Source organism: Spea bombifrons, chromosome 3 (assembly GCF_027358695.1).
Source record: "Spea bombifrons isolate aSpeBom1 chromosome 3, aSpeBom1.2.pri, whole genome shotgun sequence".
NCBI classification, from domain to species: domain Eukaryota; kingdom Metazoa; phylum Chordata; class Amphibia; order Anura; family Pelobatidae; genus Spea; species Spea bombifrons.
The window spans coordinates 32,512,849-32,527,808 of record NC_071089.1 but is presented as its reverse complement, the minus strand read 5'-3'; the positions used below and the strand labels follow the sequence as shown (position 1 = coordinate 32,527,808).

At 36.2% G+C, this 14,960-nt stretch overlaps 1 protein-coding gene across 1 annotated transcript in view; it reads left to right on the top strand.

The window, feature by feature from the left end:
- The window catches only part of SYNE1 (spectrin repeat containing nuclear envelope protein 1), a 164,619-nt gene that overhangs the window by 19,971 nt on the left and 129,688 nt on the right, over positions 1-14,960 (top strand). Inside the window, exons 10-20 of the mRNA XM_053461370.1 lie at positions 27-164; positions 667-831; positions 3,650-3,762; positions 5,466-5,634; positions 7,892-7,988; positions 9,657-9,859; positions 10,048-10,212; positions 11,061-11,213; positions 11,540-11,683; positions 12,310-12,483; positions 12,635-12,793. Of these exons, the coding sequence (XP_053317345.1) occupies positions 27-164; positions 667-831; positions 3,650-3,762; positions 5,466-5,634; positions 7,892-7,988; positions 9,657-9,859; positions 10,048-10,212; positions 11,061-11,213; positions 11,540-11,683; positions 12,310-12,483; positions 12,635-12,793 (1,680 nt within the window). The remainder of the gene's footprint in view (positions 1-26; positions 165-666; positions 832-3,649; positions 3,763-5,465; positions 5,635-7,891; positions 7,989-9,656; positions 9,860-10,047; positions 10,213-11,060; positions 11,214-11,539; positions 11,684-12,309; positions 12,484-12,634; positions 12,794-14,960) is intronic.

Genomic DNA, 14,960 nt, shown 5'->3' with positions numbered 1-14,960 from the left:
TACATTATGTCATTTGGTTTTTACAGGCTTTTAAACAATACAGAGTGCAATATGAAATCAAGAGAAAACAGGTCGAAACTTCTATTAAGCCTCTTGGAAAAGACGGTAAATTATCTCTGGATCAGACAATGGTAAAACAAATATGGGACAGAGTCTCGACACGGGTAGGTTTAATTTTCTGTTTATGGTACCTACAATCATTTGAAGTCAAAACAGATGTATGTTTTTAAGTAAAGCTCCATTCTGAGTACTTTTGGCTAGTAGTGTGGGAGGATGGGAGGATGTTTATGCAGATTTCACCTGATGGACATCTTAAGGCATGTAATCAGATAAATAAAGGACAGAGTGTCCTCGTAAGAGCTCAAATGAGACTTAACACCAACCACCATCACAGTATGTAGACATTAATGGTGATTTCTGTTCAATATATGGAGCGGCCAAGCTCTTAAAGTGGTCATATATTTGTTGTAATTGGCAGGCCAGTACATCAAAAGTCAGTACCACTCTCTACATTGGAGCAGAGTACGCATTAAATCAAAGCATCATTCACTAGTTATTTATATCAATTATGTTTACAAATTGATTTAATGTTTGTGCAAAATGTTAAGCACCTTCCTGAAAAATACATTACTCATTGGAGGTTAATATGAGGTATTTTGTTTCTAGATCCTTGATTGGCATGTGCAGCTTGATAAATCGCTTCCTGCTCCCCTGGGAACCATAGGCTCTTGGCTCTACAGAGCAGAGGTTGCTCTCAGGGAGGAAATAAGTGTTCAGCAAGCTCATGAGGAAACAGCAAATATCATACACCGGAAACTGGAGCAACACAAGGTAAGCTTATGATCTATTTCACCCTGTCCCACTGCACAGTGGTGTAGATTTTGATGATTGGCACCCTTGGTAAACATGAGCAAAGAATACTGTGAAAACTGTATGGTTTAACCCTTTGGTCTTTTCTTCAAAAAATACACAAAATTACTCTGCTCTTATGGATATTAAACAATTGCAAACCCAACAGAGGTTTATAAAAAATGGTTACATTTATGTGTGGCACAGTTATTGGCACCCTTTAAGTCAAGTTTACTTTGTGCTACCTCCCTTTGGAGTCTGAGTCTTCTCCTATAATGCCTGATGAGGTTGGAGAGTACATGGTGAGGGAACTGAGACCATTCCTCCATACAGAGTCTCTCCAGATGCTTCAAATTTCAAGGTCAACACTGGTGGACTCTCCTCTTCAGTTCATCCCACAGGTTTTCTATAAGGCTCAAGTCAGGGTAATGGTATGGCCATGGTAGGACCTTAATTTTGTGGTCGGTAAACCATTTTTGTGCTGATTTTGATCTGTCTTCGATCCTGCTGGATAATCCAACCATGGCCTATTTTAAGCTTTCTGGCAGAGGCAGTGGGGTGTTTATTTAATATTTGATTATACTGTATTTGATAGTCCGTGATGCCTTGTATAATAACAAAATATCCAGGTCCTCTGGCAGAAAAACAGCCCCAAAACATGGTTGAGTTTGCTTTTCCATGAGAGTAGAGGCTTTTTGTTCTTGAAACCCTGCCAAACAGCTTGTAGTGATATAAGTGAAGTTGGATTGTAGTTTTGGAGACTTTCTGACCCCAAGAGGCAACTGACTTCTGTAATTCTGCAGCTGTGATCCTTGGAGATTTTTTGGCCAATTGCACCATCATCTTGACAGTACATTGAGACAATACAATTTCCAACTGACTAGAACTTATTAATTATTGCCCTGATGATGGAAATGGGCATTTTCAATGCTTTTTCTTATAGCCACTTCCCTTTTACCGCACATCACGGCTATATTCCTTGGTCTTACTATTTGTGTTACCTGATATTTATACCCCCTGTCCTGTGAAACAGGAAGTCATGGTTGAACAATGTCCTGTTCCTAGTCACCCATATGTACCAAAAATGTAAAATATCAATGGGAATATACTGCAAATATAATTTTCTCACATGAATTCCTAGGGGTACCAATAATTGTGCCACGCATATATTTAACCTGTGTTGTGTTTTCAATTGTTTGATATCGATGAGAGCAGAGTATTTTTGTGTATTTTGTGAAGAAAAGATCAAACGGTTAAACATTAAAGACAATATATCACAGCTTGCTTTGCTCATGAAACTCCATGTATCGTTGTTTGATCACCACTACTATTGTGTTACCTATTTACAGTAAATACTTGAAGTAATTTGGAGCATTGGCATTAAATAAAGTTCCTATCAATGAAGACTCAAGTGGTTGTCAAACTATATCAAATGCTGTTGAGTTGGATATTGAGATGCACCTGCCAATCTTCAGCCTGGTCTCTTTAAATACAAATGTATGGAGTAGTTATGCAGAATCCCCCCACATTTGCCTCTTTTGCCCTCAGCTCCTCAGCTTGAAGGAGATTCGGCTGAACACATCTCATCCTTCTTAAAGCGCATGCATGCTTAATTCACTGCCAGCCATCTCCACTGCTGGCTCTAAACCTTTAAAAGGACCACACATAATATTTATTAAAGTGCATATGATGGCTGAAGTGTCCCTTTGCACTCTATGTTGTAAAGCTGCATGGGTGACTGGAGTATCCTGTCATGTTTGATAAGTATTGAGATGCATTTTATGTCAATTTAGTAAAATCTCTGTAATGTCAAGTCAAGTTAATTGTACAAGTCTGTGGTCAAGACAAACACATAAAAAGAAATGCAGAATCTCCAAAAGCCTCAAACTGAGACATGAGAAGTGTTACAATCCCCGTTTATTTGTTTAATTTTAGTATTGAGCATTGAGCTGGAGCCTCCCAGCCAAAGTTGTAGTGGTTAATGCAGTAGGGAAATGTAACCATGTATGGGATAGGCAAACGTCTGTTAACAATCTGAGACGAGACCAAGGGCTCAAGGAAGGTTTGAGTCTTTACAGCAAGAAAAACAGAATGGTTCTTGTCTGCCATCAAAAGGTTTTGAACCCTTATTAGACATTTGGGCACTGTTTGCAAGTGATTTGCCAATGCTTTGTCACTCAAGGCTGTCATGTGATCTTAATGGAGTTTTGGGTCAACTCATCCAAAAGCAGTGATTTTTGACAGCTCATCGAATATATCCGTCATAATGTGTTTTTTCTTTTCTGTAAAAAGATATGATGTCCTGGTGGCAGCACTTTAATAGTACACAATACATTAAATCTGTAATGCTACCCCTTGTAGAACTCTGTTGCTGCTAAACGGTTGGTTTAGGTGCACCAAATCTGGGGCTATAAATATCCGCTTTTCTTTCTTTGAGTACTAACCCCAGTAATCAAAACCCACTCAGCAGGGAAACAAGCACAATTCTCCGAATTCTCTTAGATTTGGGATCATTGCCTGCCACAGAGCGCCTAAAATGCTGTAAATTATAACATGTTCTGCATTTAGCATACTCACATTAAAGGCTTTCGTTTGATCTGAGCAAAGCATTAGTTAAAACACGCTCTCACTACAGGATAAAATTGTATGCCAGTCTGACAGATAAAATGTTCTAATGCACAAATACTGAACAGTGACTCATCGCTGCAGCCTGGCTGCTTAGCTTTTTTCCCCTTTTTTCCAGCCAAAATGTTTTCTGGGCTTTATTACTATTTGCATTTTTTTTTTTATTAATTAACAGGATGTACTGAAAAATCTGGATGGTTATAAAAAAGCCTTTCAAGAGATTCACCGTTCTCGATCTGTCAACGGAGTTCCGGTTCCAATAGAGCAGCTTGAAGACATGGCAGAAAGGTAAGCGCATTCTTACCTTGTAATCTACATCGTTTATCCAGATCGAAACACTAGTCATTATAAAAATGTTGCGTAAGGAACGGTTGCCGGGCTTAAGCATTATTTGCAATGCTACATCGAAATTTTTTTTTCTACATGTGTGTTTCTTAGAAACAGAGGCTAGTCGGTTGTATTTAGCATTGATGTGAGTTTACCAATGATCATGCCTCTGCTAACAAACTGAAAGACAAGTCTTTTTCATCGAATGGCTGTTTTGGATCAAAATCAAATTGCGGGCATTAACACATTGTTTCTATCAATGTGTTGCACACCCCTTGGTGGCACATACTTATTACAAATTATCATGTATTGAAGGAAACACTCCCCATGTTAATAGGTAGCCCAAGCAGTCTCAAGAGCTTGAAATCTAATACAATGCAGTTGGTCAATTAAGATATCATTTTTAATATATGCTTATTTTCTTTCAACGGTTTACATGGCACAACTCTTTTTCACCATGTCACTTAAGCAGGTTTTGGAGTATTTTAGTTCATGAACTCTGTAGAACACGTAGGAACTAGGATGAAAGGTCTCCGTCCTATTGCACATTACAGCCTCTTCCCCAATATAGCTGTTCACTGAGTTCAAATAATTACTTCTGTCTCACAGTCTGTAGATGACAAGGTCTCACAAACAAGGGCTTCAACTTCTGTATTGCAATGTTACATAATTGTTCAATTTTTCTACTGTGCTTTTCTAATGCTGGAGCTTTATAGAAAAATACTTACGATAGTAATGAAAATAATACAACGTTTTTAGTTATTCTGGATTCTACTAAGTAGCAATGCAAAATACAACATCTTCTAATTTTTTAGATTATAAAATATAGGACTCCTTCTTCCTATTATTATTATTCTTATTCGTATTCTTATTCTTCTTCTTATTATTATTATTATACAGCCAATACAGTTTATGCTCAATTCCATGCACTTTTTCAATAAAGTAATAATAATCATATTATTAAAATACTTTAGTAAACTTTCTCTACTGTGGAATGGCCAGACTTCAAACATTTTAACAGATTTTCCAAGTGTGCGTAATTGTTACATGAAACTAGCCTCCGTAGCTGTTAACCCTGTCCACCACCCATTGCCCTAAACCCAAAGCTTTTCCTCCCTATCTCCCCATTGAAATTTGGTATGAAGATCATGTTTGAGATTGATTGCACTAAATATACATTTGCTCAGTAATTACCCTTGAGTCTGAGAAAACAAGTTTTTAGGTGATACCATGAATTTCTTTTAATCAAACACAATGTATTTCATTTTTTTGCTTTAGATTCCTGGTTGGTTTAATATCGGACTGTGTTGATAAACTTTGTACTAATGGAATTGCACCACTTAGAGGGTGTTAGGAAATGTGTGATCTGCAGGACTATATTTCCGTGATTTAGTATTAAATGGTTAGGGACCATGAATGCATTACTCTCCTGCTCCATGAAATCCTTAAAACTCATTCCTGCTCCATATAGTCCTTGAAACACATGAATATTTTATAAATATGCACTTTAGCTATTATCATATCTTGGCTTCTGCCAATCAATCAACACAAATGGGTGATGGAATCAAAACCTATTATTGACACTTGGAGCAGACAGATATGGTGCGGTAGAACAGGCCCATTATTCTCCTGGCGTAATAGTCAATTTTATTCTCTGCTTGCAGGTTCGGTTTTGTTGCGTCCTCTTCACAGCTTCATATGTTAAAGCTTGAATTCATGGAATTAAAATATCGACTGTTAGCACTGCTGGTCCTGGCAGAATCTAAACTAAAATCGTGGATCATTAAATATGGCAGACGTGAATCAGTGGAACTGCTTCTACAGAACTACATAGTAAGTGATTTATCTCACGATCAATTGGCATACATATTTTTGACATACATACGTCCCAAATCAATGTGTATCAAATGTGTTTACATTACATCTATTTAAAAAGCACTGACAGAGGGCTCCGATCTTGCGAGTTAACAATTTATAAAGTGCAACATAATATCACAAGTCAGATATACTAGCTCTTCAGTAATTTATATTATAGATTAACATTCTATGCTGAGCATAGTTCATAATAAGTCTAGACAGAGGTTTGGATTTTCAGTTGCACTTGGTAGGTAGTGGGCAGACAACCTATAATCTACAACCTATTCCTACAATGTTCATCTGGGCCATTTGGCTCTCCATTCATTGACAAAAGCAAAACCGCTATCTGTACCACTCACAGGTAAATGGGGTCTTGCAGACAGACTTCTTTAAAAGAACAAAGTTAATTGTATAACATTACAGATGTCTTGTATGCGGATAGCATACAAGATAAGGCAATGACGGATACCTTCAATGACTGCAAAGCCTCTATCAGCAAGTGAAAAAGTAGAGATAAGTCAGATTTTTGTCTAAACTATGACGTGTCCTATTCACTAAAGGCAGTTTAGCCTGTAGGATTGTGTGGGACAACTCGTAATCTTGTGGATGCTGAGGCTTCTGCTATTTCAGTACCTACTGATTACACCAGGGACTGAACCTAGGATGGTAAATTGTAGGAAACTCTTTGCATGTAAATGGTCACAGGTTTCCTTGTATATACAACTTAGAAGGGTCTGCATAGCTCTGAAAGTACTGAGATGGCCAATGATACTCACTAGTAGCCAAAAATGTCACTGCCATAGTTTGCATCAAAAGCGAGCTGTGACATCACTACATATAAATATTGAGGATTTCAATGATCTTTTAGTTCTGGTGATTCTGTTTATTTAATTTATTTTGTTTATGCAAGATAAATGGTTTTCAAAGTAATATCACAAAAGGAGCATATATATTAAGCCAAAGACCCTCTGAATTTGAAATATTGTAAGCCAAAAGCAAGCCATGTAACAAGTTGCTATGGCAACATGCACTGCAGAATTTCCATGGCACATAACAGCCGTCTCTAGAATAGAGTTTTCTTCCAAACAAATGCAAATCTCAGTGCTATTATATGTATAAATATATATATATATATATATATTACAAGACAGCAAAATATTCAACTTGTTTGGTATCTGTTTCCATCAAATACATTCTGAAATTGTCATTATATTACACCTGCTGCATGTTAAAAAGGCAGAACATATCAGAAGCAATTATGTCCTTTAATCATATTTTACATTTATTAAAATATATGCATATATCAAAGTGCTATAAAGATAAAATATGAACAGAGGTGTCACACAAACTGTTGAAACATATGTTTTAGGGGCTAAGGACCTTCTATCTATGCTAATGTGGATCTTAAAGGGACAGTTTACTGTTCCTGACAGTCCCACTAAAGAAGAATGCATATTAAAGTCCTCTTTGAGTACTTAAATGTACATTTTTTTTAAAAAGAGGCATACCTGATGTAGAAACCGTAGCCCTACAGCTGCCCTCCTCCTCTGTAGCCCTACAGCTGCCCTCCTCTGTAGACAATATTTCCCACTGCGTGGCTGCTTGAAGCAGGCAATTGGTGTCAGGAAAACACTCTCATTGAAATCATTGGGAGAGCTTATTACGCATGCCCATAAGGGTCTGAACAGAAAATGTAAAGGGACCTCCCAGCTGTCAAATGCATCATAGGGTGCTAGGGTGACCACATCAGCCATGTTTTCTGGGACACATATAATTTTTACATATTGCTGACTAGCCCAGATAATGTGCTGCCCTGCAGTATGGAGGATGTATAACTGACTGATTGGTTCCCTTCCATGAGTCATACATCGTACATACTACATGGCCAATGTGGTCACCCTTTATGGTGGGTGGCTGGAGTGTCCCTTTAGTGGCTGCATCTCTGAATACGTACGCGTGCCAATAGAGTACGTTTATGTACTGTTATATCGGCTAATAAACGTATGAAAATAAGTCAATCATAAGACGCACTTTACCCCCCCAAAAAAATAATTACAGAATTCATAAGCAGCAGATGTCATCAAAAGAATCTACTTGTGCATCAAGAAACTAGACATATAGTGATGTAAACCACTTAAAATAATTTAACTCAAAGCTAAGGGAATGATTACTTATGAATATGGTCATAGAATATTCATGAAATCTGTGTAACTTTATGTGTATTATGTTTCAGACTTTTATTGATGGTAATAGATTCTTTGAACAGTACGAACTCACCAGCCAGTCCCTTAAACAGGCAGCTGAGATGTATGTGAAAGCAGATGGATCAGGTAAGAGAGTATCATTAATTGAGATAAAGTGATTCATGCTGCTGTTATTGCCTCTTGGTCATTCATAGAAAAGAAAAAAAAACACCCAAGAGGAAACACCAGAATGATATTTATATACTTTCAGGTCTGGGCTACGATCTCTGGAGTTATATAGAATACATTACTGTGAACTATTAATACCATTGATGAGTGATTTCTCCCTTAGGCTTTAAAGGCCACTGAGCAGTTTTCAGCCAATCACTTCTAGAATATGGATAATATAGTAATAACTGGGAAATCAGAATATAGAAATAAGAGTAGCATATTCTGTGAGTAGAACCCCTACTGTAGATAGATATACCAGAGAAGTAAGTAGAAAAGATACATAAAGCACTGTTAGATGATGATGTTGCTTTGAAAATGAGATTTGATAAAAAGATAAAAGAAGACATTTCTCTAGTAAGAGTGACGTGGATGAAAAAGCTTATGGAGGAGCATTAGGAAATATTAAGACACCAGGACTGAAGATAGGGAGAGAGCTAATAAAATAGGGTAGACTGTGGGATAATTCTAGGAACATGACATTTATTACAGTCAAAATACATAGTTGTGTCAAAGACAGTATAAAATATGCATTTACTTATGCCCTATAATGCGTGAGATATTTTCTGCTTTAAGTTTCCTTCATATTTTAGCCCTTTTACCTCCAAACCAATTTTAGCCATGAACAATTGGGGTTTACCAGTCCTTTACCATCCAGATTCCTGAGAAATACTCAGTAAAAGAAGGAACTTAAGAAAACTTATCAAATGAAGTGAAAATAAAGTAATGAAGTAATAAATTAAGAGATTAAAAACAGCTATTTTTGTAGATAAATTACCTGCTAGGTTTAATCATAAAATCCCTCACACTGTGACATATTGGAAGCTGCATTAAATATATATATATATATATATAAAGAAATGTTTTTTCAAGATCTTAGCTTTAGCCTTAACATGCTGTACCTTCTCATAAGTACGTGTTCTCTGCTTGTCGTCCTTCTAATTTATTGGTCTGGAGTCTCATTTTAAAAGGTTAATTTTAAATATCTCAGAAAGAAATTTCAACTTTCTATAATGCTGGAACACAGAAAAAAGAAAACCTCATAAAAGAAGTGAAGTTAATGAAAGCTCTATTTTGAAAGTTTAGCTCAGGGATCTGCTACTGTTAGCTGGATAGTTATGGATATCTCTTCAGGTACCACTGAGTAGCTTTCAAACGACTGGAATCCTCCACGTCTGGAAGAAAGCACAAATGACCTTTAGAAAGAATATATATAATTTAAACAAGTGAGAACGTAAAACAATACTTGAATAAAATTCAAATAAAATTTCAAATCTATCATTTAGAAAGTAATTTATTAACAATAGTTAATGCTCATTAAATATACAGTAATGTTTAGCTATTACAACTCTCTGATCAAATATAAGTAAATAGGTTTACTAATAAATTATAAATATAGTTTTGCTTATCACTCCATGAGTAACGAGTCGGGAATTGTTCTTCATAAAGTGCCTCTTATGTGCTCTGTTGAGAGCTACATCATATATTTTTTATATATGGAGTTTCTGGTTAACGTTTTACCAGTTTATTGATTTTTGTATACATAGTAAATTCATATTCAATTGGGTTTTTTTTGTAAATGTGCAGCAGAAGAAGCTGAAAATGTTACGAAATTTCTAAACGAAACCACAGTTCAATGGAGAAACCTATCAGTGGAGGTGAGAAGTGTGCGGAGCATGCTAGAAGAAGTAGTCTCTAACTGGGATAAATATAGCAACACAGTAGCCAGCCTGCAAGTCTGGTTGGAGGATGCAGAGAAGATGTTGGACCAACCCGAACATGCCAAAAAGGTAAGAGGAAACCGGATGTAGTTGTGACTTAATTCTTGGTTTATTCAGTAAACTGTCAACTTATTGGACAGTTTTTGAACAGCTGCCAATTTCATTATTCTTATGAAATGTATGTACTAATTGTTAGCAACCTTTAACTACTCTTAGGGTGCTTCATAATTCTTCAAAATTTTTGTTTTCTTGTTCAGGATTTTTTCCGCCACTTGCCTCACCTCATTCAGCAACACACAATGATGAATGATGCTGGCAATTTCCTTATTGAGACTTGTGATGACACAATTTCAAAAGACATTAAACAACAACTTCTGCTTCTCAATGGGAGATGGCGTGAGCTGTTCATGGAAGTCAAACATGTAAGTCAATAAAACACCAGCATTGTTTTATTCCTTCATTGTTGTTCTCTAAAAAACATTTCCTTAGATATCTACATGATGGTCCCTCCTAACATCATGGGTTTACTACAGATCTTAGTTCCACGCAACAGTGTTACGTTTAATTGATTAGTGTGCATGTCACCTCTTTTTATGCTGCTTTACAGATAAGAATATGTAATGCCAATTGGGCCCTTGGAAAATCTCAGATGGAGGGTCCCCATAACCTACAATATCTCTTTAGACAGATTGGGAAATTTTTTTCATGCACTCCTCTATATGTCACACCAGTGAAAAAAGATAGTAGAGGGATCACACCAATTGTTGGTCTGTGGGTGGCTAAGAAAGAATTTTAAACTATATCTTAATTGCCGTATGCGGGATCTAGTGCTGGCTTTTCACCTGACATGAGCTCAATCCCATAACACCTCAGTTACCCCGTTGTCATGTCTCCAGAATGTTTCACTTCCAGGGGAGATGTGGAAAATTAGGACTGTGAGAGGGGGAGATATAATGAGGACTCTGAGAAAGTGAGGGTTGTGAGAGAGTGAGAGAGATTGGGATGATGGGGGCTGTGAAAGGAGGAGAGAGATAGGGAGAATGCTGTTGGCATGTATGGTGCTAGAGTCAATGTGTGCATGTTAGTCTGAGTGACTTTCTGCCTACCTATTTCAAGGCTAACTAGGGCTAACCCTGGCTAACATGGAGTTGCCCCTGACAATGCCACATCTCCATGAGAGGAAAATTCCAAGTTGTCATTAAAGAAGAAGAACCGAAGCTTGTGTATTGGAGAATGTAGATATTTTAAGGCGTTTTTTTTTGTTTTCCAGTATGCCAGGGAAGATGAATATGAAAGAGCAAAGAAGGAATATGCAGATGGCGTGATAGCCCTAGCAGCATTTGCAGAAGGAGGCAATGAACGAATTTCCACACCCTTAGAAGTGTCTTTTCTAAATGTCAAGATGTTTGTCCAGGATCTTGAGGCAAGTGTTTTGATATTATTTGATGAAGATTGATTGAAGGAGATTTGTCACAGAAAATAAAGCTATACGCTATATCAAATTTGTCATCTTTATTTTTCTTGCATTTTTTATGGCTTTACATTGTTAGGTTCAGTGAACCTTTTCCCAATATTGTTGAAAGAACAAGGGCAAGTTAACAAATGTATTTTTAGAAAGTATCTACCATTATTGTGTGACATTACTTTATTAAATGCAGGAAAAAAACCCAACAAGAGCGCAGAACAAATAAAACAAAATCACTTGCAGTGAAAGCACCAGAATCCATAACCAAGCGTTGTCTTTTACAGGATATTAAACAGAAAATGCCAATCATAGAAGCACAATACAGGTCGGTAACGAGAATGGCTCAGCTTCTTACAAAGGAATCTCCCCAAGCAGAAGCCAGTGAGATGCTTGCAGCTGTCTCAAGAATTAAAGACCAACTTAACAAAGTAAGATCTGCACAAAGTTCACTCCTTTTTTCACTACTTATTACTTTTTAAGCATTTTTTTTACTTTAAAACAATTCAATTTTTCACATAAGGCAATTGTATATTTCTTATTTGTATGTGTTACACTGCAGTGAACTTAGCCCAATCTTGTAGACACCACCATGACTACTTATTATACTGCCTTGTTATATACAATGCAATGGCTCCATCTTCATCACACACTTACTCATAAAAGCTATGCAGAAAAGCACTTCATTAGACTAGCAGGACTTCGTTAGCATTGCTATAAAAGTGTTTGAGCATGAAAAGTCTTATTGCAGATATAAGAATGTAAAGTGTATTTTTGGAGAATTGCTACCTAAACCCAATATAAATATATCATACAGCTGAAGGAGTAAAGGCAGTTGATAAAAGTCCCAAACTGGGAATAAAACATCAAGCTATTCTGTAACGCTAATATGCTAACCTAAAATATATTATATTTGCTCTCCTTCTTTCTCTATTTTTATCTCTTTTATATATATATATATTTATTGTTTAGGCCTATGATTACTACTTTCCAAAAGACCTTGCAGTGAATTCCATAGTATTTATTATGAACTGTTTGTCGGCTTCCATTACTACAGATAAGGGAGCACTACCCGCCGCTGCTGTACGAATCCCAGCAGCTTCTCACACCGCTGGGGGAATTTGAGAACCAAGTGACCAATTTCTACGAAGCCCTTGAAAAGCTGAGCGAAATCATTTCAATGGCGGACATAGATATGCAGTCAGCCTTCGTTTATAAACAAAAGCAACGGGTAAATAAGCAGTTTCAACATTTGCTTTTTTATTTTGCGTACTTTTTAGATGATTTATAGTAAATCAAGACACATATTTTACATTCTATATTTCAATAAAAACATGATAACATTCATTTTTTTTATTTTATATTATGTCTCTTTGTTGTAGGAGCTGCTGGCTTACCAGGAAAACTGCAAAAAGGCACTAGGAATTATTGAGAAAAATGGCCAGGCTGTTCACAAGGCATTGGCCATCAGTAAATCCTTGCACCATTTTGACCGTTCTGCACTTCAAAAGAAAATAACTGATGCTCAAGCTGCTTTTCAGGTGATTTGCAGCTGATAACTTAATGCATTTACCATCTACCCCGATCTTTTTTTTTATTTAGTCATTTTTGTTCCAGCTTTTAAACACTTAATTTATTAAACCAGGAAAACCTGTGAGTCACGGTGCAGAACAGAAAGCAATAAGGGAACGTCGTGTGACATACCTATAGGAACCTGCCTAGCAAAAGTGTGTCATATTAAACAAAAATAATGTTTAAAAATAATAAAAAAAATGTGTATGCCTCCAATTAATTTTCTCATGTTCTCACAGATTTGTCCACTAGACCACTCTATATGAAAACAATACTAATTGTTCTTCACAATTTCATATTACATGAAGTTCACAAATGCTCTTCAGATTGATACACTCATATTGTGGTTTTGTTTTTTGTGGTGGGGTTACTTTTGTTGACTCATCCATCTTTATGCTACACAATTTTATTTTGATAGCTATTAAATTTCTTTTTTTTCTGATTTTCTACAAGCCCCTGCACATGTTTTATTACTTTATCAAAATATGTAAGCATTAATCAGAAATGAATGGAATGCTATTTTAATACCTTTTTTTTTAATTATCACATAATTATCTGCATTCCTGTTTTTAGAGTTTTTTACTAGTCAAGTAGGAACAACAACACACACACGCCATGGTTGCCACTGCAGATATTGTGGATCTTAAATTGAAAATAGAATAACAAAGAAGAGATCAAGATTCCATTGGCTGCACTCTGTATGGCCGATTGAAAATAATGCATGATTAAATAAATTAGTTAACAAGTAGGAGCCTATTTTTTATGGGTGTCATATATAATTTGATCTGTGACTTGCTATTATTATTATTATTAGTAGTAGTGGTATTTAGCACAAACAAAAATATTAGTCCTTAATCAAAAAGAGGAGTGGAATTAGGGTACATAGATGATTTTTCCACATTTCTACGAGATTTCTTTCCTTCAGGTTTAGACTATTAAAAATATAAGCACGGTTCTTGGTTCCTTATCTTAATCACATAATCCCTAGTATGTTTGAGATCACATACATAAATGCACTCGACTAGATTGATTTTACATTGTTTGCCGCTAAATTCACATATCACCAAAGCCACAAGTCTAGCATGACGATTTTGTTGTGGTGATCAAACATGGTTTAAATGTTGAAATTTTTTTTATCGCTCAATGGTTGAGTACCACAGTTTAGCTGGTTGACGCACTGGTCACTAACCTTTTATTGTTATATTTTGTCACAAGGACTACGGTAATTTACATCACTGGGACATAATGTTTGCCTTGGAACTCCATTATAAAGTATCCCTAAAGAGAGAAATATAGAGAGCAGAGCCTTTTCATGGCTTTATGATGGGGATAATAAAAGCAGCCTTGAAATTTCCTAGCATTAGTCTATCAAAACCAATCTTGACGCTTACACGCCAGCTGCTTAGGGTGTTTAGTTGCCTGATGTATTAAGTACTTCAACAGTATGTTTGGACCTCACAGACATCCTAAAATATGTAGTAGAAATTATGCTGCAAGCTTTTCTATCCCTTCAAAACCCATCAATCCTTTCTAAGATACATATAATTATACATATGACACTGTTCTGTCACACATATATGAAAATGGGGACATGGTCATCCACGTAAGACGGTCAGTTATGAAATGTGAATACCATTTGTAGTTAGAACTAGAGTAATACATGAGACAGTTCGCAACATGCAAGTCTACAAGTGGAGTTGGCTTAGTAGTACATAATAATTTTTAAATATCAACAACCCTATAGAAAGTCTGGACTTATGGTAACATCTTACTGTGTTCCTACACATGTGTCCATGAATGTGGTGTTAGTATGTGTTAATGGTTTCATGTATCTGTTTTCCTTCTATCCCCTATATTAGTGCGTATGTTCTGCACTGTGTCTCATGTAAAATGCTTTAATGTAAGTGGTTTATTCTGGCTGGCATTATGGGTTTTCTTTTCAGTGAAACTGTTAAATGGTGCCCATGAATCATACTAGTCCTATATATGTATGTAATGACCTACCTTGTGGTTTGGCAAAGTTAATGATGTTTTATGTGCCTGTATGTATTGTACTTTTCTGCCACACTAACCATTATTTCTGAATTTTCCCGGAAAAAAAATGGTTATAGGCCAAAATTCATTCACTACCTTGGT